The 27,989-nt window shown below is 38.0% G+C and overlaps 5 protein-coding genes across 8 annotated transcripts in view; 2 read left to right on the top strand and 3 right to left on the bottom strand.

Moving 5' to 3' along the window:
* Nucleotides 1–3: 3 nt before the first annotated feature.
* LOC108917761 lies at nt 4–1,997 on the bottom strand. The gene is made up of 7 exons (XM_018724510.1): nt 1,918–1,997; nt 1,744–1,870; nt 1,500–1,697; nt 1,133–1,427; nt 513–738; nt 246–452; nt 4–187 (listed from the first exon to the last, which is right to left on the bottom strand). Exons 1-7 carry the CDS (start codon nt 1,995–1,997, stop codon nt 4–6), a joined length of 1,317 nt encoding a protein of 438 aa, XP_018580026.1.
* A 61-nt stretch (nt 1,998–2,058) lies between these two features.
* Nucleotides 2,059–3,069, bottom strand: LOC108917760 (protein ARV1). The gene is made up of 5 exons (XM_018724509.1): nt 2,905–3,069; nt 2,733–2,852; nt 2,505–2,682; nt 2,229–2,453; nt 2,059–2,180 (listed from the first exon to the last, which is right to left on the bottom strand). The coding sequence occupies exons 1-5, from the start codon at nt 3,004–3,006 to the stop codon at nt 2,059–2,061; spliced, it is 747 nt and encodes a 248-aa protein (XP_018580025.1). The 5' UTR covers nt 3,007–3,069.
* A 340-nt stretch (nt 3,070–3,409) lies between these two features.
* LOC108917815 (WD repeat-containing protein 34-like) lies at nt 3,410–5,481 on the top strand. Of its 3 annotated transcripts, none has more exons than XM_018724575.1 (10): nt 3,410–3,526; nt 3,585–3,669; nt 3,717–3,944; nt 3,997–4,118; nt 4,168–4,280; nt 4,332–4,539; nt 4,588–4,778; nt 4,828–4,982; nt 5,034–5,236; nt 5,292–5,481. In XM_018724575.1, exons 1-10 carry the CDS (start codon nt 3,468–3,470, stop codon nt 5,377–5,379), a joined length of 1,452 nt encoding a protein of 483 aa, XP_018580091.1. In that variant the 5' UTR covers nt 3,410–3,467; the 3' UTR covers nt 5,380–5,481. The 3 variants fall into 3 exon arrangements, with proteins under 3 accessions (XP_018580091.1, XP_018580093.1, XP_018580092.1); XM_018724577.1 differs by having other exon boundaries at nt 5,034–5,192; nt 5,254–5,340; XM_018724576.1 differs by having other exon boundaries at nt 5,034–5,192; nt 5,238–5,314.
* A 211-nt stretch (nt 5,482–5,692) lies between these two features.
* On the top strand, nt 5,693–8,306 carry LOC108917759 (NADH-ubiquinone oxidoreductase 49 kDa subunit-like). The gene is made up of 8 exons (XM_018724508.1): nt 5,693–5,971; nt 6,641–7,030; nt 7,115–7,278; nt 7,342–7,461; nt 7,518–7,647; nt 7,751–7,847; nt 7,900–8,046; nt 8,196–8,306. The coding sequence occupies exons 1-8, from the start codon at nt 5,693–5,695 to the stop codon at nt 8,231–8,233; spliced, it is 1,365 nt and encodes a 454-aa protein (XP_018580024.1). The 3' UTR covers nt 8,234–8,306.
* A 1,681-nt stretch (nt 8,307–9,987) lies between these two features.
* The window catches only part of LOC108917846 (protein neuralized), a 78,996-nt gene continuing 60,994 nt past the window's right edge, over nt 9,988–27,989 (bottom strand). Inside the window, exons 1-4 of one of the 2 annotated variants that reach the window (XM_018724629.1) lie at nt 25,518–25,784; nt 15,715–15,887; nt 14,094–15,551; nt 9,988–10,989 (exon numbers count right to left, since the gene is read on the bottom strand). In XM_018724629.1, the coding sequence (XP_018580145.1) occupies nt 10,744–10,989; nt 14,094–15,551; nt 15,715–15,887; nt 25,518–25,641 (2,001 nt within the window). In that variant the 5' untranslated portion in view covers nt 25,642–25,784 and the 3' untranslated portion in view covers nt 9,988–10,743. Of the gene's footprint in view, nt 10,990–14,093; nt 15,552–15,714; nt 15,888–25,517; nt 25,785–27,989 lie in introns of those variants that run through there. The other variant, XM_018724630.1, reaches the window with a different exon arrangement.

The following is a 27,989-nucleotide window of genomic DNA, read 5'->3' as shown; positions in this document are numbered from 1 at the left end:
TATTTAAATACGAGAAGTTTTCGTACCAACTATAGAAGAGGTCAGAGTTACGGACACTTCGGTGGGTCTAGGGCCTCCCATTTCGACATATTGCCGCCACAATTGGCACTGCTTCTTCCTCGCCTCTTTCGTCGCTTCGGTCTCCTGATACTTCGTTGGCCCTTTTGGTAGCGTGTCCGACTTTGTACTGAAAACCAATTCAAATTTCTTTTTCAAATCCTCCCCGTTGAAATTCCTCCACTTACTCGTATGGGAACAAGGGTGGCAAAATGAAGTCCGGTATGGCCCTCATGGTGCTCATCCTCCTGGTGGTTGACAGTTCCCTAGGCTTCAACATCGGGTCGAAATATTTCCGGGGTATTCCTAGAATACCGACGGGCACTTGCAATTTCTCCAGCTGCTCCTCTGGCGCTGAATAAGCCGCTTCTAGGAAGACCTGTCGCCTGTCGTCACTAAAAGCATTTAAAAGTACGTGGATAAGGTCTGCGACTTTCTCAACTTAATTCGAGTACCAGTGGATGTCGGTAACTCCGATAGACAGCATTCTGTAGTCGTGATTGTCCAAAATGATTTCCTGAATAGCCGGGGACCTATGCAGGAGCTTCTGCTCGAACCTGCAAGCTTTGCCCATGAGGATTCTGTCTTCTTCCGGGGTGGTATTGAATGCCGCGTTTTTCACAAGTTTGTGCTCGTATGGACTGAATACTTTAGTCCTTAACAGTCTGTTCAGCTCTTTTTCTAAACGAATATATTTATTATTTTCAAAATTACGCCTTTTCAACATAAGATCCTTCAAATTCTTCCGATAATAGTCTTTCTACAGCCACGGTTCCGAAATTAGCCTGCGATATTATACCAACGCACTCTTATTAATAAATAAGACACTTGCAGTGTATGATCCCTTGTAGCAAGTAGTGCATAATTTTACAGGTATTTTGTGTGTTACGTATTAACATGGACGTGTCGATGTATTCATGGCATTTGTTATTTTTATGGACGGTGTTATTCTTTTAAGTTCGCTCACGTAAAGATTTCTAATCGTAGAACTGAGCTGGTAAAACAATGCCGGCTAATTTTGGGCCGCCCGTGTACTTCCAAACAACGAGAAAGGTTTCAACTATAAGTAACTAACCGATAAGTGACAGGTATCTCCTGCACAGTGCAATCCAAACCACTCTCGTCGCCATTAACACAAGTGGTTCGAAAAGCCTTCTATCTCTGTCCGAAAACGACTCGTTGTTTTGGTTGTTCATGTGATGGAACTTCTTCGCATCGCCGATACCCAAGAGAATAATAGCGTAATCTCTAGCCACCATGCTGCGCATGTCGGAGAGATCATCCCGGACTCGATTTTCTAAGAGCGTTACGATCGGTTGTCTCAGTTTACGTTTCGCCTCTTTTCTGCGTAGCTGCAGAGCATTCCAAACCTACCTCGGTTGTACGTAAAATAAACGATATACAGAAACGAACAGTTTATTTCTCATCGTAATCATTTTTACCTGAAAGTAGTACTGGAAGTATATTATCAAAGACCTCAGGAAGCGATCCATTGCCTCGGAGTGGAAATAACTGATGAATTCGGGGGTCAAGCCCGTCACGTCACAGGTAAAGATGACCACGTCTTTAATATCTTGAATGGTCACGACATCAGGTTCTGTCAGCTTCACTTTTCTTTGGTATATTTTTCGAAATTCTAGCTATAAGTTCGATTAATGTTTGGTCGATATTTTCTGAAATACGTACTTGGCCGATGGTCCCAACAGTGTCTTTAAAGGAAACGGCTGTTTGTCGTTGATGTTGAGTTGTGATTTGGGACATAATCGATGCTGTGGTAGGCAGAGCGGCTTTTCCGTACCCCGTGGAATCTCGGCTAAACAACACTCATTTTAATTTTGCCAAACATATTTATTTTATTACCTAACGAATAATAACTCGTCACCCATTTCGTCCCATATCCAGTATCCGCTCTTATAGGAACCCCTTCTTTCACGTGCCATGTTTTGACTTGAAATGTCACATTTTAATAAAGAAACATTGAAGTACACAACAATTAATGGTTTAATCAGGTATAAAATCTTTCACAAAAGCTGCAGTGTTAAAAAAATTCCTAATATATAGTTTCGTTAAAATGGATGACATTATAATTATGAGAGTCCACACTTTTTCACAGTTACACAGGGCTGAAAAATAAACTTATAATTACGGAACCAAAAGGGAAATCACAATACCTTTATAAGCTAACAATTGGGAAAGCGTAGTGTATATAGATATAAAGTGAAGGTGAAAATTATGTACACTCGTGTCCCATATTAACGATGGCAGGAACAAAAACAGTCCCGTACTGGATATGGTTACCATTTTACAGATCATGAGGAATGGTATTCCTGCTCGTTTCTTGAGAAAAGTATAGATAATCGTGAAGAGGTAAATGACTACCACAAAACAAATTGTACCTAAAAAGATCCGTATAATTAACTGCAATTAATTTCTTAGTAAACAGTTACACATTATCATATCGACTCCTAACAAGTAAAATTTTATATCTTCTAAATAAATATCTGGTTCCGTTAAGTAAGGTTCTGTATTGTTTAATTCTGTTTCCTTAGGAACATGTTTTACAGTTGCTGACCAATGTATGTAAGTTTCTAGCAGCAATAATATTATCGAAAGTTTCCAAAAATTCTGAAAATAATTTATTACAAGCCAAATACTTTTTGAGCTATTTATTCTACCTTAAATTTCGAATTCAGTAATATATGCCTATAAGCTATCAATCTAAGTAGAATCAAATCTATTATGATGATAACTGTATCATATTCTAAGTACTTGTCCGCTATATTTTTACAGTGTTCCTAAACAAAAATAATGTTAGAAATGTTTCAGTTTTTGTTTGGATTATATTACACATTCCGTTAACTTCAATACGGTTGCACTATATTTTTTGTATAGATCTTTAACAGGTCCGCCACAGTTAATACAAGTATAATTTCCACTTGTCGTATCCATTTCCCAAGTCTTATTAATTACATTTCATAATTATTCAGTAGACATAATATTATATGGACTTAACAAGAGATAAACAAATGTTTACAATTTCAAATTTTGATTTTTGACGCAGTCATCCACTGATCTGAAGTTGCGCTAATCCGATCAGTATGATAACTAATCGGGTAGGAAAAAGTAAAGCAATTTATAATAAAAAATGTTTGATAAAGTTTTAATATTTTAAATTTTATGTCTCAATTGTTCGTGTTGCATTCAAAAAATAGTTCCATTTCTTCAAAATGTAAAACACGTGTTGTAGATTTCGCTCAGTTTGCGAAAACTTCCTTGTTTTCAAACCCCCATATTTTAAAAGTTGGCGCAACTGAAATATTGTTTTGTTCTTGTCGTTCTTGAATGTCAACAATCGTAATTCAAATTTACACCTTTTTATCGATTAAACTTTTTTTCGATCCATTGCGGCGATGTTCGGAATAAAACACAATGAATGTGTTGGATTCGAATCAAAATGGAAAGTGAAAAAGTAAAAGGGACAATTTTCCTCTTTTAACTTTTATAATTCTTTTGTTGCCATTTTTTAGAGTGTCTTCGGAAACCTCTACCCAAACCACCGAGTTTGGTGTTGCGGAAAAAGGCACTAGTACTCAAGGGAAAATCAGTACTGAGGTAATTAAATATCCTACCGATTCCAATAATCTACACAATGTTTTCAGGTGCAAACAGTGGCGGACGAAACAGTCTTAAAAAAGTCTTCCGAAGCTGATATGGAAAAATTAGCCCATTGGCTGTCTAAAATATACCCAAGTGTTAAAAAAGAGATCGATAACGCGAATAATTCAAGAGCTTTTAGGGGATACAGACTGGCTAAAGACAGAAATGACGCGAACTGTAAACTTTTACAAAACTTGAACGTTTTTAAATCTGGCGAAAGTGGTGATAAGGTAGGACCGTTTTTAATTGATATTTATGTATTTGATTACGTGTTGTTTCTAGGCTACAAGGGTATCCGCATTGACTTGGAACCGGACCGGAAAGACTATTGCCATAACGTGTAACTATGAGCACACGTCTTGGTGTTATCACCTAGGGGAAGTGTTCATTTATACGCTGAACAGGTATGTGGTACAAGTTCCTTAGTCGAAAATGTAGCTTTATTGTTTTTAGAGATGAAAGATTACCTGACGTACCAAGAACAAAGTTGTCTACTGAAAGCTGTGTTATGAGTTTAAAGTTTCACCCCGTCCATCCAGCTATTCTTGCAGCAGGAACGTTCGCTGGTAATTGTTGATTTACCGTGTCACATTAGGTATTAAATGTGTTTGTGGTAGGGGGAATTATAATCTGGAACATACAAAACGACGAAGGGGACGATGTTGTAACCACCGCGAGCGCACACGAAGAAATGGTGACCCAGTTGTCTTGGATAACCGACATAAACTCCTCGAAATCTATCATATTGGCCTCGTCTAGCACCGACGGGCTTTTAAAGCTGTGGACGTTCAATGCAGCGAACGCAACGTTAACCGTCAAGGCTAAGTCAGTGTGATAGTCAGTCGTTTCAGTAATATTTTCAGTTTTGTTTAGGTATAAAGTAAAGCCTCCGATTTTGGGCAACGTTCATCGAAACGTAGAAACACCGGAGCATGTAGAGAAGAAAGGGGGCCGTGGCGTCGTGTGTTTCGATTTTTCGAGACACGTTGCCGATTTATTTGTTGTTGGAATAGAAGGCGGACTAATGGTGCAGTGCTCCGTGTTGGGCGCAACCCCACTTAAAGGTACTAAAAATGTTTTCTTTTCAAAACGTTTTTGTATTTTTTTTTTCAGGGAACACCAAGGAAGAACCTCTGTTAGATCCAGCGTTTAAATATTACGAGCCCCACGAAGGGGAAATAACGTCAGTCAGCATATCGCCAAATCGTAATGACATGTTCATGACTAGCGGGACGGACGCTGAGATCAGGATATATCTTTTTGGACAGGTGAGTGACGGATTGATCAAATTTTGCTCGTCACGTGATTTTTTGTTTTAGGAAGAACCCGCCCAAGTTATTTTCATGAGGAATCCCTTAAACGACCTAATGTTCGTGCCCCACGAGGACAAGTTGGTGGTCGGGTGTGGGTCGAACGGCATTATGGAGATTTTCCATTTGATTACGGGAAGGGCGGTGGAGAATGTTACCAAGGAGAAGGTAAACAAGCAAGTTCTGAGCAGTCTAGCGATCAATTGTGACAAGTACGTGATGTTTTCAGTGATACAGTTCGTCGAAATCATATTTTTTTAAATTTAGGGCGAGTTTAATTGCTCTTGGGACTCTTCAGGGCGATTTGCAGTTGTGGAATGTGCCTTGGCAGGCGTTTTCAAGAAACACGCAGTAGTATGTGATGCAGAATAAATTAGTAGTCAAAAAAATACTTGAAACACTACATTTCAGTTCTTTTTTCGATTTTTTTTGTACTTTTCTAATAATAAAGTGTTTTGAAAAGGATGTTGTCAATTTTTCTTTGTATTTTTTCTAATAATAAAGTGATTAGAAAAAGAAGTTCAAAATCCTGAAGATAGGTCGCTCCATCGCTACACACCATATTTTGGTGCCAGGATTATTTGAGAGCATCTGTGCTCCGTTATATAAATACACTCTGTATATATTTAATAAATGTTTCCGTGTCAAACTTAAATGTCAAAGTGGCAATGACGCGACTTCTTAAAGCTGTTCCTTCAAAACGCTCCTTAATTTCAATGTTAAACTCAACAAGAACCAAACATTGGTACCCCGATGCGGAATACTTCGCGCAGTTCCAGGGCCCCGTCATGTATCCCGACGAGGTCACCTCGAAATGGAAAGTTCCCCCCTCAAACGCCAAAAAAGTGCCCAAGGAAGTTAAAGTGCAAAACATGAATATCAACTTCGGTCCAGCACATCCCGCAGCGCACGGCTGTTTGAGGATGATTTGTTTGTTGGACGGAGAGGTAAGTTGGAAATTTATACGGTCGCATGTGGAGCCATCTATGTATTGTTTCAGAAGAATGCGTTTTCCGTCTTTTTCTAAAATACTCTTTTTATATCTCACATCTTTGTTTTACAATCAATGATAGGATGCGTTCTTGGGAGCTTTCGTTTTGGCAGAAATAGTATGTACCTATTAGCAACTAATATCAGTTCAGAGTAACTCTAAGTTGCTATTAGCTGCGAATAGCTATTATTTTTGCCCAATCGAAAGGCCCTCTTTTCGCAAATCTAGAAAAAATCCAGATCGCGTGGTCTGTCAAAAATGCAATATGGCGTGGTTTCCTAAAAGTGCTTGATTTTTTAAAAACTAGAATCGATGTGATGTAAATGAAACAATTATTTATCGACTTTCTGAAACTTAAAATACAGTGGCATTTTAAATTGACGATGGTCAGTACTAGATTTGTGGGTATACGAAAAGCAAATAAAAACTGTGGTCTTCTTGGTTGTCTATGAATTTACGATCACCGGTTAATTCAATTAATGAAGTCTAGATTTCGCCTAGGTTTGCGATTCTTTTCGGTTAGTTACTAAATGGTACCAACATAACTATTGCCAACTAAAGCACTAGAGTTTTATGTGCGCAAAATTCAAATTTAGAATCTAAAATAAAACTGGTTCATTATTAGGTAGTAAAACGTGTGGACCCCCACATTGGACTTCTACACAGAGGCACTGAAAAACTAATCGAATACAAGACCTACACGCAAGCGCTACCATATTTCGATCGTTTGGACTACCTGTCATGCCTCTGCAACGAACACGCTTACTGTTTGGCCATCGAGAAGCTTCTGGACATACAGGTGCCCAGAAGGGCCAAATTTATAAGAACCCTATTCTCTGAAATTACAAGAATTATGAACCACTTAGCAGCGGTGTCGTTTTTAACACTGGATGTGGGAGCGATCACGCCTTTATTTTGGCTCTTCGAGGAGCGGGAGAAGTGCTACGAATTCTGCGAGAGGGTGTGCGGATCCAGGATGCACGCGGGGTATTTTCGGGTGGGAGGGGTCAGTCAAGTAAGTATAAAGCAGGAAATAGGAAGAAAAATAAAATCGTTGACACAAAGTTGCAAAAAGTAAAATCTGTCGCTCTGTTTCAAGGACATACCTATAGGATTGCTGCACGACATCTACGAGTTGGTTTCAAAAATACCCGAGAGGGTGGACGAAGTGGAGGATTGTATCACGACAAACCGGCTTTTCCTTGCGAGGACGCTAGGAATAGGCGTCGCGACGGCTCACGGCGCCTTAAACAGAGGCTTGACGTAAATATTATTATTTTTTTCATAACTTTTATTAATAACGTTACTATTCCCGTGTATTCTTAGTGGGGTAGTACTGAGGGCGACTGGGGTTAAATGGGATGTAAGGAAAACTCAACCATATGAAATATACGACGAACTGGAGTTTGACGTTCCAGTGGGGACGGGTGGAGATATATATACGAGGTAGTTTCGGGTAATAATCAGTTTTACTTTAAATATGACGCATAAAATATCTCTAGGTATTTATTGAGACTAGAAGAAGTGAGGCAATCGTGCCGGCTCATAGTACAGATATTGAATAAGATGCCCGAGGGAGAGATCAAAGTGGATGACCATAAGATTTGTCCCCCTAAACGAGCTGAAATGAAGGTAGTTTTTTTTAAGAGCGTTTAAAAAAGTTATTATGCAATTTGTTGATATTTTTAATGTCTGTGTAACATTTTACATACAAAAATTACCGTATTCGTCTCAGACTTCCATGGAAAGCGTAATCCACCACTTCAAGCTGTTTTCTCAAGGGTTTCCAGTACCGCCCGGTGCAACGTATACTGGAATCGAGCACCCTAAAGGTTCGTTGTCGCTTGGCTGCCCTTTCTAAATAACACACTTATACGTTTTTAGGTGAATTTGGTGTTTACGTGGTGTCGGACGGCAGTTCGAAGCCGTACCGTTGCAAAATTAGGCCTCCAGCATTTATAGCCTTGTCCACCATGGACTATCTGATCAGAAGTAGAACTGATTTTCTTGCGGATGTGGTGGCGATTTTGGGTAAGTAATGAAAGAAATCTTCAGTCCTCTCTATAGAACACTATTTGACAAAAACGAACAAATAAACAAGATTTCAACATGTTTTTTGATGTAATAATACTTTCGTTCAAGTTTTATTTTAAATTCCAATAATTTTTCTTCTATTTCAGCATCACTAGACGTGGTTTTCGGCGATATAGACCGATAAGTATATTTTAGAGATCAATATTCTAGTACTATAAAGTTTGTTGTATCGGAAATAAAAATGTAGTGCTTGCTTTTATTTATTTTTTATTTACTTTAAAGGTATCATACGTAATGATACGTGTTTCCCTGAATATGTATCTGAAATTCTTTTTTTTAATCAAATAGTTGAGTTAAAATTAGTTTTTTAAAATGTGCTTTGATACTTGCGTACGCCACCACTGTAATCATTACAAATACATGAATTGTAGGCAATCTCTAGTGCATGTGAAGGGAGATAGTGTGGGTCAACGGTAACGAAGCGAAGAGAGACTACCTACTTTTGTGTATTTCATTTATCGTTATAGCTGCTCGAGTGTTTCGCTAGATAACTTATTAAGTACCGTTTATGTGGCAAACACCCACTCAACAAAATAACTCGCGGCTTGTTCAGGGGCGGGGTACGAAAATTACTAAAAAAAAAGGTTAAAAAAAATGATTTTGCAGTAAACCCTTGCTATGATTTTAATAAGTTGTACTGTTTGAATTTGCAAATGCCGCAAGCATAACTCTTACTTCGCAACGGTACTTCCTATCGAAATAACACAAGAGTATTTTTGATCGCAAAATCGTTTGCAATTTTCGAATTTTCATTTCGGTATGGGATGCCTTTGACCAAAGTTTAAAAATTGTAAATAAATAAAAATAATAACACCTGTTTTCAAATTTCAAAGTTTTATCTCCGACGGTTTTGCAGATATCCATAAAAAACAACCTAAAGGCTCACCTATCCGCCTTAAGAAGCATTTCTTTGCCCATTTTCTTTAATCTTTATCCCTTTGTTGTTTTGGTAAAATATCGTAGACTATAACTCGACGGATGCTTATTTATTCATTATTACGGTTTTCGTAGTTTTCTTATCACCGCAGTTTATTGTTTACATCAGTCTTACGAGTGTCCGAAATGGCTTGAGTGGATAACAACAGAATAGAATCGTTTTAATTTACGGTGAAGCAAGACGAAATGCATTTGCAGCCTCTCGCTTGTATGCCGAAAGTTTCCCAGGTGGACGTCATACACGAATTGTAGGCAACCTACAGTGCACGTGAAGGGAGATAGTGCGGGTCAACGGTGACGAAGCGAATAGAGACCCGCAAGGATTATTTATTTTTGTGTATTTCATTTAACGTAATAGAGACTTGAGTTTTTCGCTAGATTACTTGTTAAGTACTGTTTGTGTGGCAAACACCCACTCAACAAAATAACTCGGGTACGAAAATCACTAAAAAAAAAGGTAAAAAAAAAAAATTATTTTGCAGTACTCTTGCTATGATTTCGATAGGTTGGTACCGTGTGAATTTGCAAATACCAATATTTAGCACGTAGCATAACTTTTACTTTTTGGTAAAATATCGTTGACTATGACTCGACGGATGCTTATTTATTCATTATTACGGTTTTCGTAGTTTTCTTATCACCGCGGTTTATTGTTTACATCAGTCTTACGAGTGTTCGAAATGGCTTGTGTGGACAACAACAGAATAGAATCGTTTTAATTTACGGTGAAGCAAGACGAAATGCATTACCAGCCTCTCGCTTGTATGCCGAAAGTTTCCTAAGTGGATGTCATACATGATTGTAGGCAACCTACAGTGCACGTGAAGGGAGATAGTGTGGGTCAACGGTGACGAAGCGAAGCTATGCAACTGTCACATCAAGAATAGAAAAATAGAATTGGTCCTTTGTGCGTCGGGTGGGATGGTGGAATAATAACGAGTATTAATTCGTAATAGATAACATTTTATTGGTTTTGATAATATAGTAATTGAACTAACTCGTCGAACTAAATCAGTACATTCTTATATGACTAGAAAATTCTAATATACAAAAATTTTTACTCCCCCGCAGCAGCCACAGGCGTAGTTCAGAGTAATCGGTTGAACACTGGCCGCCAAATTTCAGGAATGTATTATTAAAAATACGTTTTACACAAAATAATAATGTAAGTTAAACAGTAACAATATTTTTGTGTTTTCAATAATAACGTTAAATACCGTCAGTTCCTCGCATTCTCTGGTGACGTTATAAGAAAATCTAGATCGTATCGTTTTTTTTTTGTTTTTTTTTTCACTAGAGAATCTGGGGAAGTTTTCTTTCTAATATTATAGCCACAGCTTCCTTACGAATAAAAATAAATAAATAAGTTTAAACTGCCTCCTGACAGGTTGACTATCCACTGATTTTTGTGGAAAAAAAAAACAACAGAATGACTAATTCTCTGTCGTTAAGCGCCGTGGTAAACCGCCAATCACACGACCCACGGCTCTTTGGTTGTATTATTTGTCTAAAACAATTAAAAAATAACGCTAGTAACAAACTTGACAAAAAATATACTATTCATCATTTTAACGAATACTCAGTCTTTTTTGTTCAAAGAAACGCGAGAACGCAATCTGATCTGGCTTTAGGCAGTTTCCAGTTCATCGTGGGCAAATTTGGAAGCACTCGTAATAACTAAGATTCATCCGGCGGCTCCTACGACTTGTACGTGCGGATGACGTCCCTGATCACCGCCCTGCACAGGGGGCAGTGTCCGCCCCCCTTGCCCCGCCACTGCTGCAGCGCGCAGTTGTAGCACATACACATATGCCCGCACATGTACAGCACTGCGTCTATGGGGTTCTCGTAGCAGATCGTGCACTCGGCCCCGGCAGTCAGGGTCGCGCCGTTTTGTTCGGCCCATGAGAGCGGTGTCGAATACGAGCTCGAGTCCGATATGGGCTGAAAACGAAGAAAAAAAAACGATTAACAAAGACGGACAGGAACACGCAAAGCAAATTGTATGCCAAAAAAACTGAACGTCAATCGAACGACCAATCAGGATGTAATAATAATAATAATTTGGGGGGTTGAAAATTTGTGAAAAATTGGATCACTGGGATTTTTCGCGAAAGTTGACGTCGAACAAAAAAGTATTCAATACGAAAGTTGTAGATCATGCAAAAATCTACAATTTTCGTAGAAGTCACTTTTTAAGATAACCTCGAAATTTCCGAGAAAAATGAGAAAAACGGGTTTTTTTCTTATTTTTCGTGTTTTTCTAATTTTCGCAAAAATAATTTAATTTTGATGAAACTTAGTGAAAGTATAACTTTCTGTGTCTTAAATAACCACAAATTTTTTTAGATAAAAAAATCAAGAAGTTTTCGATATTCATTTTTTCCCGTCTGAAACAATTTTATTAAAAAAAAAATTCTATTTCGGAAAATCATCGTACAGTATTCTGCCAGTGATAATTTTTTTCGTTTTGACATACTTTTTGGTGAAATAAAAAAATCTGTAAGCACAGTTCAAAAACATGCTCAAAAATGCAAAAAAATAAAAAATTACTTGCAACAATGAATATTTCAGCATCATAATAAACGAAAAAAAAATAAATGCGTGAGCAGGGACGGCGGAGGGTTGATTTGGGGGGTTGAAAAGGTATGAAAAATTGTATCATTGGGATTTCTGGCAAAAGTTGACGTCAGACAAAAAGTACCTATCTAATACAAAAGTTGTAGATCATGTCTACAACTTTTGTAGAGGTCATTTTTTAACATAACCTCAAAATTTCCGAGAAAAATGCGAAAAACAGGTTTTTTTCTGATTTTCCGTTTTTTATTGCTCATTTCCGCAAAAATAATTTTGACGAAGCTTGGTGAAAATATACCTTTCTCTGTCTTAAATAACCTCAAATTTTTTTAGATAAAAAAATCAAGAAGTGAATATCTCGGAGATATTCATGTTTTTGGCCTGAAACACTTTTTTTTTCAAAGAAAAATTCTACTTAAAAAAATCATCGTACAGAGTTCTGCTGGTAATCATTTTTTTCATTTTGACATATTATACTTTTTGGTGAAATAAAAAAATCGGTAATCACAGTTCAAAAACATGCTCAAAAACGCAAAAAACTAAAAAAATTACTAGCGACAATGTAGTAATTGTTGATAAATTGTTTAAATTTTAAAAAAAATCAAAAACTGATTACGCCATTCAATTGTACGGAAAAAATACAAAAATAACTGTCTCATTGTTTGACCCAAAACTTTATTTTTGTCTTGAATTGCTATAAACATAAGTTGAAAAGTGAATAAATAAAATAAATAATAATTTTTTTCCGTAGGATCGATTAGTGTACTTATTTTTTTTTAAATTTTGATGAATTCATAGATTTAAGTGTGTCCAAGATAATGATGGGATAGCTTTAGGATCTAGGAAACGGTAAGAGATACAGGATGGCTCAGATTAGGAAAAAAGGTGTTTTTTTATACATAACAATAAGCCTTTTAGAAAATTTTAAAATTCCAGGTAGTTCCGGAGATATCCGCAAAAATCCAAAATTTTGCAAAATTGTTTAATTTTTCTCTGGCTTTATTTGAAAACGAATTTACGAATTCATCAGGTTAATTTTTTTGAATACATCGCTGCTATTTTTATGACCAAATCTACAGTTATTTTTAATTCTGAATTAGACGATATTTTTAATTTGTTTTAGCTATCATTTAAAATTTTTCCTGAGTACGGCTCTGAGCGCTTTCAAAATATCTATTTTATGTCATAACAGTATAAAAGTATATAAAATATATAACAATTTTTTTTACTACTATTAGCAATACTAATTAGAAATAATAAAACATTTTGTAAATTTGTATTATTATTTTTTAATTATTGATTAAAAAAAATTGTTGGATATTTTGAAAGCGTTCAGAGCCGTACTCAGAAAAAATTTTAAATGATAGGTAAAAACCTTTACAAAAGTAAAATCTAATTAAGAAATAAAAATGACTTGATTTTGTCATAAAAATAGCAGCGACATATTTAAAAAATTTAACCTGATGATGGCCCCTCGAAGACGAAACGTGGGATTGCAAAAATGTTGACGCCATTGTATAGAGTGAAAAAAAGTGGCATTGTAAATATGCAATTTTAAAATTCGTTTTCAAATAAAGCCAAAAAAAAAAAATTAAACAATTTTGCAAAATTAGCAAAAATAGCAATACTGTACAAAAATTATGTTTTGGGTCAAACAATGAGACAGTTTTTTTTGTATTTTTTTTCCGTAGAATTGAATAATTTAATCAGTTTTTGATTTTTTTTAATTTAAACAAATTATCAACAATTACTGAAAAATTCATTGGGGTCATTTTTTATTTTTTTTTTTGCATTTTTGAGCTAGTTTTTGAACTTGATTATAGATTTCTTTATTTCACCAAAATGTATATGTCGAAACGAAAAAAATTATCACTGGCAGAACTCTGTACGATGATTTTCCGAAGTAGAATTTTTCTTTGAAAAAGAAGTCTTTCAGACCAGAAAAATTAAATATCTCGGAAACTTATAGATTTTATCATCTAAAAAAAATTGTGGTTATTTAAGACACAGAAAGGTATACGTTTGCCAAGTTTCGTCAAAATTAAGTTATTTTTGAGGAAATGAGAAATAAAAAACCAAAAATTAGGAAAAAACCTGTTTTTCTCATTTTTCTCGGAAATTTTGAGGTTATCGTAAAAAGTGACCTCTACAAAAGTTGTAGATTTTTGCATGATCTACAACTTTAGCAATGGATACTTTTTTGTTTGACATCAACTTTCGCCAGAAATCCCAATGATACAATTTTTCACAACTTTTCAACCCCCAAATCAACTCTCCGCCACCCCTGCTCACGCATTTATTTTTTTTAGGTTTATTATAAGCCCTTTTACCATTTCCACTTATAAAAGTCCAGGTAACTATTTTTTGTTTCTCCATGTGTAATTTGGTTGGACTATGAAGGTTGTGCTATTCGAGGTTCAAGGCAAATTGAGATCCGACATATTTCTATTGCAAACACGATTGATGCTTACCTCTACATAGTTACTGCTGCAGGTAGACATCATAGTTCCACTGGGTACGGCAGAGGAGGTGGGCACGGGTGCCATGACGGTCCCGGCAACAGGCGAAATAGGCGAGGGCGAATGGTTGGAGTGTCCCGGATGACCGATATGTTGACTAGGATGACTGCTTACCGAGTTCTGCGAACTGTGGTGGTGGTGGTTGACCGGCAGCGGTGCCGCCGGGGCGTTTATGATACTGGCATGGGTAGGAGGCAGGATAACGGACAGGACGGTACCCCCATTCGCGCTGGGTTGCACCTGTATGTCCGCCGGCGCGACACAGCACAGTCTGGAGTTGGCGGACTGCTGCATGGCGGAGTTGCGACGGATCTCCGACTGACTGTTAATACTGTTGATGGACTCGCTGGCCGTCGGGGTGATTATCCTCCTCTCGGGGTTCCTGGCGGGAGATACGGGGCTGGGGCAGCTGAGCACGCGGATGCGCTGCGTGGAGCCGTAGATGTCGAAGAACGCCCACAACCTCAAGGTTTGGTCTACGTGGATGACCACCAGGGGTGCGCCGCCGTTCCTGCTTATCTGTACCTCTCCGATTTGTGATATGCAGAAGCTTATTTCGTCCCCCTTGTTCAGGTTTCTGGCGAAATCCCTGCTCAGGACCCAATACTCGGGCCTGTCCAGCAAGAAGTTCGAATCATCGGGTAGGTCGTTCTGAGTCAAAGTGGAGGGGTCGCAAGAGGTGAGACCTAGACCCAGACAGCCTTGGAACATCGGTTCCGTAGCCAGGATTTGCACCACTATCCTTTCGCCTATTTGCAGGGGCCTTGAAGTGAACACGTATCCTTGGCAAAACTCGGAATCCGTTCTAAACCCTACGCTTCGGTTGCTGCTCATGAACCTAACATTCCTGCCCCTGGTCCTGTGGAAAGGCACCGCTTGGTAGTTGAGATGGGACGGTTGGTATCTCAGCAACGGTAACGTCATCTCCTCAGGTTCTCTAGGCGCCGCTTGTTGGATCGTCATCTGCTGCATGGGATACGTGATCCTCTCCACGGGGTCGGCTCTAGGAGCGACGATCTCGTAGGCGTGGGTGCCACCGCACCTCGTCGAGGAAGAATTGTTGAGCTGGTGCCGGATATCGACGAATTCTATGGCCGTGGAGTTACCGTAAACGTCTATTAAACACCACAAGGGTCCGCGCGTTTCGACGCTACTGAAAAATATCCCCTTCTCCTCGCCGTTGATGCCGAAATGTACGTCTCCCGTGGAGGTGACGTAGTAGAACAAGATGGTGCCCTGGCTGCAGAATCTCTCGGGGAGGGCTTTGGCCCAGTAGCCGGGCTTGTTCGTGAGGTCGGGACAAGCGTACTTTGGAAGGCCGTACCGCAGGCTGGTGGGGTCGTTGTAGGTGAAACCGAACCTTATCACCCCGGACCAGTTGTTGGATATCTCCAAAAACTTGATGCAAACCTGAAAGGGAAACAGATTTTAGTAAGTCAGGGTGTGAAACGGCTTTTGCATTAGTAAAACTTGCTTAATACAATTAATCTATTTCATAAATTTCAATTTTATCATAATAAACCCAAAAAATAGCCAGAATCTATTTCTATTCTTGCCCCGTACAAACGCCTACCTTTTCGTTGATTTTGACGGGGCGCGAGCTGAACGCGATGCCCTTGCAGAAGCTTTCCACGCGTTTGGCGACGGTACCGTCTCTGGATATCCTGATGTTCTCTCCGTGGACATTGTGGAACAAGAGGGGGGGAAGATTGTTGGTACCCCCACCGTTGGAAGAAGACCTGGAGGCTGTAACGAAAATAAAACCTTCTTAATGAAAAATGAAGTAAAATCATGCATGATTATGAGAATAGTGACATTTCAAAAGAGGCCCAAAAAACAATCCGCAACATAAGGAGCATCGGCTTCTTGCACCTGCGGAAATCGCGTTAACAACGCATTAGAGACCAGTAGTGTTTGATCAGCAATCACGTGATCCGATAAAAACAATTCTTATCAGCGCAATTGTTCTTGTTTCGTTGGGATTTATAAATCAGTAAGTTATGAATGTTTTTAACTGAAATTTAATGAAGTTGCCAACTTGGGGTTTTGAATCTTATCCACAGACGCATTAGAAGGTTTTGCCGATTGAATTTTGAACGAGGCGCATATGTCAGGACATCTGCAAAACACAAAACCTACGTATATTATTTGCGAGAAAGGAGCTTATAAATATACGTCGAGGGGTTCGAGTACGCCGTATCCAGGTGCACGTGAATATATCTGCAATATGCTCAGGGGGAAGACAGCTGTTTTTACCGAGGGGAGGAACTCCAGGTAGAAAATCCGGTCTCGGAATTGGTAGGTACAATAAAAAAAATATACCGGAACTGTAACAAACATTTAGGGCGCATAAATGCGGTTCAATGATCACTGGTGATTTTCAGATTAAAAATTCACAAATTCTTGATTTAATAACGTTAAATTTAAAGTTAAAACCAGAAACACATTGTTGGCACTCGAGTTTAAGTTATAATATGTCGCTGGAATCAAAGAAAAATAATACAAAGTGCCAGTTTACTTTATTTACTTGCAGTAGGATCGTTTATTTCTCACCGCCTTATTAATTCAAGGCCGTTAATAAGGCAATGACTAAAATAACTCGTTAAAATTATTCGACGCTGCCGTAACGTACTTTCCCGAATATGATAATGGCCCCGCCGACTCGATATGAACGAGATAAACACAAAGAAATAATAGGGTGGCAACTCCACCTTATATCCGGTGCTAGCGAAACCGGAAGCGCACCACGTGCACAAGAAGCCGTGGCTCGAACGGAGCGGACTATATTAAATTACCGATCTTTAGGTGGTAATTCCGGCGACGAGCAGGATGAGGATCGTTAAGGAATCGTTGTATAATATCAAGTAGGCGGTTTAACAATTGAAAGTAACGACTCGGCGATACGGCGGGCTCTTGATGGATCCGCCGGCTTGCTCGCGCTTTCTAGGAGGAAACTAAGAAGGCTGTGGTTTTGTAACAGCGCACAATCGATTCGATTTAACCATCATTTTCCAGTAGATGCGGTTTTTGAAAGCATTATTTCTGCAAGTGAGGCTTGTACAAATGTACTTACAAATATGCAGATATACATATTTTAGCTGTACGTATAATACACTAATTTACTAAATTAACGAGGGTTCAAATAAAAACGTGGTCGAAGTTGGCTCTGACACATTGGACGTAGGGAGTAGCTTATAGCGACCAACTTAACCTCATTTCTCAACGAGCTGTATAGCAGCTGTCAGTTTCAATAACGTTAATGATTATATAACTTTATTTTAAAGAAGAATCGTGATAACAATAACAAACAATTAAAGGAGCTGCGGAAAGTGAAATGAAACCAGGCTTCATCAGAAGAAAAGGTGATATTATGAAGTTCACCGTAGTTGTTTAAAAACCGTTCACAAAATACAGCCCGTCGCGGAAAATCAACTTCATGAAGTTCTTGCTGACAAGTTAAACGATAGGAGAACAAACGCAAATCTTTTTTTAACACTGTGTGGCAGGTACCGACTGATACTCCCACCATTTGTGATAAAACACGTACAGAAGTTCTTGGCGCATTTTCCATTATTTGTTGGACATTTTCTTTTAATTCTTCAGTCCGCTTTTTAGGTCGGCCGCTTCTTTCTTTTCTTGTTACACTGCCCGTTTCACGAAAAACATTAACACAACGCTGAATTGCACTTTGAAAAATTTTGTACTCAACAACGCCGGGAAATTGATTTTGAAATTCTATGAAACATTCCTCAATAGAATACTTCCATATATTCCATCAATCTTGCGTCCATTTCTAAAGTAGGACTCTATGATAAACACTTTTTGTTCTTGAGAAAACACCATTTTAAACGCTTTTTAAAACGAAAATATTCAAATTGATAGCGGCGATATAGCGCTTTGACAGATGACGTTTAAGTTCATTTGCTATACGCTACGCCCTACGTCCAAATTTTCAGAACCAACTTGACCACGTTTTCATTTGAACGCTGGTTATAATATAAAATATATAACTTTCCCAAATCCTACTAAGCTACGATTTTTTAGGGCAAAAAGGTAAAAGCGCGTTAAGGTCCATTTTTATCGATTTGTTATTTTCATGAACGGCGTTTCTCTTTTAAGTACCTTTAAATATTTAAAGATATGCATCTAATTCATATTTTGAAGTGAACTACGCAGTATTCAAGTAAAATACGGCGGTTTGACCTAATAGTGAAATAGTGGATGTTATAAACGCAATTTTGTAAGCGGATTGGTACAAGATCAAAGAAATATTCCAAATGACTTGCCGTAAGACATTTTAAGGAAAAATTTGTACAAAGACTTTCAGTTTTGAGAATGTGTTCAACGATCCTGACAGGATGGATTGCGACAGGCCTCGGCAGGGTACAGCTCAATCCCCTTTTCGAGCAAACGATGACAAATATGTGGCGAATTATTTCCATTGCGCAAGGGGGAGATAATCGGCGAGGGTGGACACATGTGGATGTTGATGCTCGCGAACCGTAATGCCATTATGGGGGCTTTAGTCAAGTGTCGTGGGCGGCTATTCATCCGAATTCCCCCGGAGACTCTCCATAGCGATGGGATAATGGAGAGAACGCTCAGATGCTTTCGCTTAATTCTCTCAAGAGAAGTCGAAGGGTGCGAGTTATTTTTAGGACGACAGCTGCCGATATCGGCGAATTTTTGGTTAAAACCTTAGTACGTTGTTTTATCTACGGTACTGGTATTTGTAAATTTTGTTAAACTTCGCGTTTACTCATATTAGGATTGGTTCCAAGTGTATTCCGTACAAGTCAGGGCCGTATTTAGGTCCACGCGTTGATACTGACCACTACATCTAAAAAAAATGTTGAAATATCTCGATTATATCTATTAAATTAACATAGTGCATTATATACTATAGTCCTGGGTATATTTTGTCTCTAGTAAATTTACTTTGCTGAACATCACCTCACAAAAAGCACATAACCTCAATTTCCAATTAATCGCCAACCGATCACTTGATTTATGTTTTTTTTTGGCGGTTGCATAACGGCAAGAGGACAATGAATGTTTCCGTGTGCCCCGAGGAGATAAATCTCGGAAATTTCTTTGTCTGGACGGAGGTAAGTTCCCACGAGGTTCGGACTAATGGGAAGCGGTACCCCGCGCTACGTAGTACTACGTTGTGTGTGTGAAACTTTCGACTTCATAAATTATTTAGTGTTTTCTTGCACAATTACGCGGGCGCGCCGTGTCAATAGCGACTCGTCAGGCCGGTGGTGGTTGTAATTAGACACGGGCTCGCCTTGTCTGCAGTTCGGTAACGCTAAGACGTATGACTGGTTGCATAACTTTGTTTTTTTCCAATGAAAAAACCAAAACAATGAAAAGCCTACATGCTTCTGTGTAAATTTTACCCCCCTGTTTATTCTGATCCAGTCGCCGTCGTCCCTGCAAACAAAAGACTGACGTAACGGATCTGCGCCTCCTCTCGCATCAATCACTGCGTCGTCGGCTATCGCGTTACGCACGAAGCCGGAAAAGACCGCGTTAGCTGATCGCGTTATGGCATCCTGATAAAAGAAATCCGAGGAAGCGTACGCTGCGGCTTCGCACAGGAAGGGACTTCCTATAAACAGCCATATCCGATACACTCTCGCGCTAATGACGGACGATCCGGCGGAAGCTCGAATCTTGGCCTACTTGATTCCATTCATTCTCGTCTTGCGGCCGCGCACCGTGACGTAGTAGGCGCGCGTTCGAGACCGACCGTCCTTCGTTTTCGAGATTGCAGCGAACAAAAGGTGCATTTTGCGCGGAACAATTGCTTGCGTAACTTTAGAGGGAGTTGGCGGCTGACATGGTTATCCAAGATGTACTTGCGTTACTTTTTGAAACACACCCGTAACTGGTTCGTCCAAAAAATTGCGTCTTCACAAAACTTTGATTCATAACATTTAAATTATATATTTTCTAGTAGGAATGAAAAACTAGGAATAATAAAGCTGCAAAGATATCGCTCCAGTAAAATAAGAAACAAAAATATGTGATACGGAATTACATATTAATCACAATTATTTTTAAATTGCTTTGCCTTTCTGCCAAACTGCCAAAGGTTTTATGACGGACATAAAAACCAAATAGTTTGCGATCTGATTCTTTGAAGTTACTTTATATCAGTGAAGGGACCTGTGCTTTGGCCTTTGGCTTTTATAGACAATAAAAATTTTACGACGTTTCGTCATAATCGTCAATCGCGTTTTTGTCATGGAAGCCATTTTGTATCAGATCGGATGGCGCGACATAAAATGACGCTTTGCTACGTACAATTCGATTTTCCCAACATAAAATGCCGGGAGATTCGTTTATTGTTTGCATTGTTAACGTTTTTTATTGTTAAGACTTTATCAATTGCGTTTAAATGTAAAAGGGGTTTGATTTAAGGTTGGCGTTTTGTAGACAAGAAATTGCACATCGCGGAGAACATACAAACGTCAGAAAATGTTTTGTCCAGCAAATTTGTAAAGAAAATGGCAATTAGAAATTGCAGGGATTAGTAGAAAGGAACTGTTTTGTAGATCAAAGTTATTCTGGCAAATGTAAATAGTCAAACTTATAAAATATGAATCCAGTCCCGATTTAGCGAAATTCTCAAAATTGTTCATTTAACGTAAACGAAAAATAGCCCGTTTTGTGACAAATCGCCCACTCTGACAGGGCTTCTCCGGATTTTTAGGTTAGGTAAGTTAAATTTTGTCAAGTAACCTTACTTTAGAGACATAAAGTTAGATGAGGTTAAGTTTCTTATGTAATATAACCTAACCTAACATTGTTTGACATTTCATGAGTTTTCTTACAAAAAATGTATTGGATTGGTTTGAATAATGAATAAACATTTAAAATAGAGTAAAAAAAATATAAGAACTATTGTTTTTTTAACAAAATTTAAGGTTAAGCAGAATATTTTTCAATTTGTTGTGTGTTTTATTCCAAATGAAGTTATTTGCTAACAAAATCGGCGCTGTGGCGTAATAATTTCCATTTACAAGACGCGTAAATACTGTTTTTTAAGGTTTACTAAACTTTTAACGTACAAAATCAAATGGATTTCCATTTCTAAAAGTTTTTATTCGAAAATCGGTAAATGCAAAATAGGTTCGAGTCAGTTAACAATTTCTGTAAGGCAGTGGGCACTGGGTATGTGGTGATAAACGCCAACGAGAGTCAAATCGGAGCCATCCCAGGCATTTCCAACGGTACACCTACTTGGTATTGTTGAACGTGGGAAAATTCCCTCTTGGCTTTTGCGGCTAAAGACCGCATTCGTCAAATCGGCGTGCCATCATTATCTCAACGACTTCAGGAATAATTTCGGGTTCCGAAAATAACGACTGGTTTCGGTTTAAGCGTTTGGGAACATGCGGCGGGAACGCAAGATCGCTGGCGCCCATGGGCGTCGCGGAACTCGTTACCCGAAGGACCAGAAAATCGAAAAATAATAAAAAACTATTTTTTTTTAACACGAAACCAGTTATGAGTGACAGTAATTGACGTACGTCATAAACGCTTGTTAAAAAGTTGGACTGAAGAAAATGTAACAGTGGAGTCGTGATTTCCACTCATCAGTCTAGTTGGCGAGCTCAGCAGGCCGAAGAACCGCAGGAAACTACTACAGCGGAAGGCTAGCCAACCGTACGAGAGTACTCATTCAAGATTTTCTTGCAATTATGTGAATTAATGTTAACTGTTTCCGACGAAGGCTATTACGATGTTTCCGACATACATATACGGTGCTTTTGACAGAAGCAAAATGCAAATTATAGTGCTTCCTTGAGTCCCGCGAAGTTTTTGATTCTTAAAAGTCAGATATGTTAATATAAATTCATAAAATAACTCAAGGTTTCTATTTTTAAAAGTTTTAAACACTGAACACTATTCAGAAATCTTAATGAAATGCCGTAAATCACCACAAAGTGACGATATCTAAATTACTTTCAAAAAGCACTCTTAGGGGGCTGGGAAACCTCGCGTTTTCTTATCAAGCGGTCCACGGTTAAACAAACACTCGCAAGAAACAAAACACCAACGCCTCTATTATTTATCCCCGACAAGTGTTTGTTAACCGAAGCCAACCGCGACACGTTCATTGTGTCGAGAGAGTTAATTTTAGCGCCCGTTCCAATTTGGAAACTTCCAACTATTTTGGTACCGAGGAGAGAGGAAGTTTCGCAACGCCGCCGCGCCATCTATATCAGTCGACTGGAGTTGCGCGACCCGCGAAACCTCCACGAATCCCGAATTTATTATTATATTACATTTTGTATTTACTCTACGAGGGATTTTGTTTTTTCAGGCGCCTCTCAAGCAAAATAAATAAGTTGGCGCTGGAGCGCATAAAAAGCCACTAAAACGTCGAACAGTTATAAACAGCTTATTAATTTTTGATGCGACCACGTCCGAAAATAAGTCCAACGTCCTGAAAACAAAACCGTAGAGCGTAGGACTCGTGAAAGCGGAACAATTTTCTCGCATTTTTCGGTCCATTTTCGTTAATTTGACGCGAGTAAATTGTCCGGAACATAAGGCGGGTCGTACACGAAAAAGTTGACACCCTAAGGGTAGCCATACACGAAAAAATATTTTTCATTTGTTTTAAAAAAATCAAGTATGTAGTTATTTCAATCCGATTTATTTATCACATCTGCATTACGGCATACCGAAGAGCCACAGAACGAAAAACGTGAAAAACAAAAGCTAGACGTGCCTTATGAGAATCGCACGGCCGACCTTATAAAATATGCGCGTCTGTCGCGTTTTATATTTCTCTGGTGTACAACCAGCATTCGAGGAACTGTGCCAAAAGAAATGCTAATTTAAACGCATAAGTGGATTGTCACTATCTAGTCACGAATTCAGTCAGATTTAGTTATTAGAATTAAATTGCAACCGGTTTTTTTAAATTTAAACCAATATTTCTTAAATTGTCTTCATTATATTCGTTTCAATGCAGTTAAATCTAGTTAGCTGTTACACAACGCCAATGTGAGCCGGTCGATGATCAACGACGGCAATGTCAGAGTTTGGAAAAAAACTTCATTGCCGAAATTGACGTAATGGCACATTTCAATACGATGTTGACATTTTTTTATCTAGAGTATACCATTTCTGTTGGTGACGGAGAAGAAATTATTTTTGCCGACCCTCCAACCCCTTACCACGAAACATCGAATCAAATAGTTAACTAGTGCCATGCATTTTTGATGAGTTTTCTATTAGTTATGAAAATATACTCTATATGTGGTCGACACCGCGTAATAATAAATAGCTACAGTTTTTCCTTGGGGTTTACTTTATCACAGAAGAGGGATGGGGTAGAAATCTATCCTAGACTAAGCCTAAGCCTTGGGGGACGCCAGATGCGGCGTCTCACGAGGATCTAATAGACGACAGCTGCACGTGATGTTTTTTTTTGTTCAATGCCACCTCCCACATTGTTCAAAACCGAGTATTAAAATAATTCCTCCACTTGTTTTTTGTACGCTATGTTTGGAAAGACCAGCAAATTATAGACACCAGATACTTGGAAACATCATAGATCGGGCACATCCCAAGCGTTAACGAGTGAAATTTCGATACGTATCGGTCGTTGTAAGTGAAATTGATTCGTTGTGTACGAATCCTTTCGACAGGATCATTATTTCAGGGCCTATGAGAGATGTAACGCAACAAATCGACGAATATGTTTGTTTTGTTTGGAAATCTCGGGCGCCTTATGAAAACAAACCGTTGACAATTGCCGTCACACGCGGACGTCTAGATTTTTTAGTAAAATATCCTATTTTTGTCCAGGTTTTGTCTCGATAAGTGAAAACATATCAAAGTGGAACACGGGAATAAATTCTTATTTGTTCGGTGTCTTTCGAATGTGAATTTTTCGGTTTTTCGGGAAACGAAACGGCTTTCACGGCGATTAGAAACGGCGGTCACTGCTATTACTACCACTACCACGTGGTAAAAGTCCATAAGTATTCTTCCCAGGCGACGGATCCGTACGATTAATTTTGGTTCTTCGACAACATAACGTCAAGTACGTACGGACGAGATTCGATTGTTTTCGATGACGTTATTTCACTTTAACTACTTATGCACGACTTAAAACGTTCCCACGGTACAGTAGCAGGTATACCCGCGGTTGTCCTCGTCGTTCACCAGGCCCGAGCCGGCCGGTTAGAGGGAGACGGCAGACCTTCGGTTATTTCACAATCCATTACCTTCTATTGATTTTATAAATGCTATTTTTATTTATTCGAGAGACCGAATAGGTTACGATTCCTTCAGGGTTTTGGGAAACTCAAATAGATCTGTTATCTTTTAAAGCCCGATTAGGCAGTGATTTTGTTGTTTGGACAGATCTGGAGACTTGTAAATATTTACAGAGATGAGTATTTACGTATCAGTCACAATAAGTTAGTCCTATTAATTATTATCGGCATTAGAGAAACAAGATTTGGTGTTTTCATGATAAAGAACAATTTCTTTAAAGTAAAATTCATTTAAAATATGAAAATTTACTCAAGTTTCCAACCTTAACAGACAACTTATAATGTCTTCAGATACTCGGAAATGCTGTTAAAATTTGGGTAATAACAGAATAATAATTTAGATTTTAACGTAAGTTTCTCATTTAACGACTTTTTTGAATAAATTTTTTATTTCCACTATAAAATAAACAAGAAATTTTCAAAATTACATTGCTTCATGTTTTGACAATTCATTGTTCAACTTTAGTGACATATTTTTTATTGAATATCAAATCTACAATTTTGACAATGTTTTTATTATAAGTATTTACAGGTTACATATTGGACCTACGTGTCATACATTTAAACAATAAATAGCCAATTTATTGGTAAATGTAAAATTGAAAAAAAAAGATTCAAGAAAAACTTTAAATTGTCACTATTAAAAAAAATCCAGTTTTTGTTACTGATCTACATTAAAAAGTGTACTCTTTATCTTTAACTAGGTACCTAAATTCATTGGATATTTCCATATTTGAGCAAATTACTTGAAAATCAATAAAATATGGTGAACCGCCCGCAAACAAGCTACCAAATAATAAAACGTTACATTTATATCTGGGTCAATATTGATTCAGCCTTTCCTGGACTACATTTAACGATTTTAGGTGCATGAAACAAACCGAAAGAGCGCAATAATTCCGCCAGTCCTTATCGAACGTAATACATTCTTTCGATTTCTACGAAAACATTTACATTACACCTATTTGTGAAGCGCAGATAGAGATCTCTGCCAAGAATTAGAAACCGTTCATCAATCGGAGCATGAAGCTTCGCAATCGCGTGAATTCCTATAAAATTCTGCACTAACCTAGTCCCATGCGGCGCTTGATCTTCTTCAGGACCTTCATTTTGCTCTTTAAGGGCGCGAACACGCTATCCTCCTTCTTTGAATCAGCTTTGCAGTGGCAAGCCCTGTCTTCCGTTATCCCCATCAATGTTAGAATGCACAAAACACACCAAAGTTGCACAGTTCACGCGAGGGCGACACGATTGGCCATGGACAGTTCTATTGTTGCTTTGTTCACCGATCAGCGACGACTAGATTCGTTCCGAAACTGAGCGCAGACTGCGTTTGATTACGCGATCGAGCTTGCACTGAATAAGTTCGGAGCTTGCAAGCTAGAAAAGTACACGAATTCGGCCGGGGGTGGGGGTAAAGCATCTGCAGACACGCGTCGCGGACCAATAGGAGGCGAGACACACGCCGTATGCTGGGTAGCAGCCGCCTGAGACAGATGTGACTCCCTATCTTCAATTATTTGAGCCGAGTTGTATCTATTTACCTGTTGTTAAGGTATAATGTAGTTTTGGCTTTAGGTGGCCGATCTCGGGCATGTTTTTTTTGGAGTGGGATCAGAGTAAACAGTGGAATTGTCAATAAGTTGATGAAAACTTCTATTAGGGATGTCTGCCGAGTCAATTTTCGGGTTGATTCTTTTTATAGCGTGTAAAAAATGCCCATGTGTCTTTGAGGCTTGAGTAAACTTTGTCACACTTACCGAAGACTCACTGAGTAGTGACAAAATATCCTCATTTGAATCTTAATTTCAAAAATTACAATATTTTGATAACAGTATACATACATATATTATTGGTAGCATCACCACCTAATCCAATGCTCAAAAATGATATCAAATCCGAAAAGAGTATGCTTTTTTACATTGAACATTAAAACAACTCAAAAGTTTCTTATCTTTCACTTTCTTTAAGCCTACTTGGGCTCAAACCAAAGACCTTATTAGAATAATTAAAGAAATTAAAAAGTGTCAACAGATCTACTCTTATAACACCCATAAATCAGTGAAATAACATCAATCTTACAACGCAACCCTATTGGTGATGACGTAGCACGCTGATCCGGGCAACTATTGGCAGCGTCCGTGGTTTTTGTTTTTAGATGATTTCTTTGTGACTGTTGGCCAGCTAGAGCCTACTTTGCGCGTCAGTAAAAACTAAAAAGCTTCTTGTACCGAGATTTCCGCATAGCTGGTAAAATAAAAATCTTATCTAATTAAGTACTCTTCATAAACACAAGTGCATGTGCGTGGTTAAATACAGTTAAGTTTATTCTCTGGGCGTGCGTGTGTTTGTTTGTGTGTGTGAAGAAAACGATGGGCAATTTCAGTTCTACCTAATTTGTACATAACCTATATGTATGGTGTTGTAATCATATTAAGGTAAGACGATTATATTTTCGTAGGGATATAGATTTTGTTAAACAGGTATCTTGTTAACGTTAAATGGAAAGTAATATGATTACAATATTAGAGGTTCTATGTAACATAAACTAAAGAATCTTAACGTCTAGGTATCTAATCTAGTACATCTACAGGAATATGCAGCGTATTACATAACCATGTTAAAGTTGGCTTCCTTTAAAGCAATAAAAATACAATAAAATGGCGGATAACGCTTTCACAGCTTTCTTATTACCAAAAAAAAATTGATTGCAATCGGAAGAGAGAAAATAAATTGGTTATTAAAGGTGATATTTAGTACAATATTCTGTTATACAGAGGTTTAGTTTCATATTGGCCAGAAATATTTTAAATACTACAAGATATATCTGTATTTGGATTTCTGGAAAGTCTAAAGATTAGTCACTGAATTACAGAAGTATGATACGTATTAAACTGAACAAATAATCTTTTAAAATTCATTATCTTAAGGCAAATATTCTAGTTTAAAAATCCACAAGGTGTGATTCACTTTGTGTTCTATAGATTTGAAAAATCAGTTCAAGCAAAATTCTTTAGGCAAATTTATGGCGATTGTAAGCTAAATACACATATATTCAATTAATAGATGACGATCAATTATACGTAGTTCTTGGAATTAGTTAAAGATAAATAGATTTCACTAGTAATGATAATACCTGCACGAAAATATATCTACATCTACAATATCAGAAGAAACTAATATTTAATTATTATAAAACCGGTCTTATTTGAAAAAAAAAAAAATAGCTCATTTTACATATTTGACTGTCATTTTCGAATGTGGTACTTTTCAACAACGTTGATTTTTGTTAAGTAGCCGGAATTTCTTCCCTTAATCACGTTTGTTATATACTGAAAGCATGTTACGACAAATTGTACAAAAATAATTAGTATTTAGTAAATTAATTGTATTAAGATACATTTGTTTGTAAATCTAATATAAATACTTGCAGACACATAATAAAAATAACTTTCTCTGTCATTGGCCTCCAAAGTTAAAGGTGAATCATGTGTATCGCTGTCCGTGTTCTAGTTATCAGTTTTTTTCCACTTTAGTGACC

Source organism: Anoplophora glabripennis, unplaced genomic scaffold (genome assembly GCF_000390285.2).
Source record: "Anoplophora glabripennis isolate ALB-LARVAE unplaced genomic scaffold, Agla_2.0 scaffold17, whole genome shotgun sequence".
Classification (NCBI taxonomy): Eukaryota; Metazoa; Arthropoda; class Insecta; order Coleoptera; family Cerambycidae; genus Anoplophora; species Anoplophora glabripennis.
Note: the sequence above shows the minus strand (reverse complement) of the source record. Positions and strands in the feature narration are given on the sequence as shown.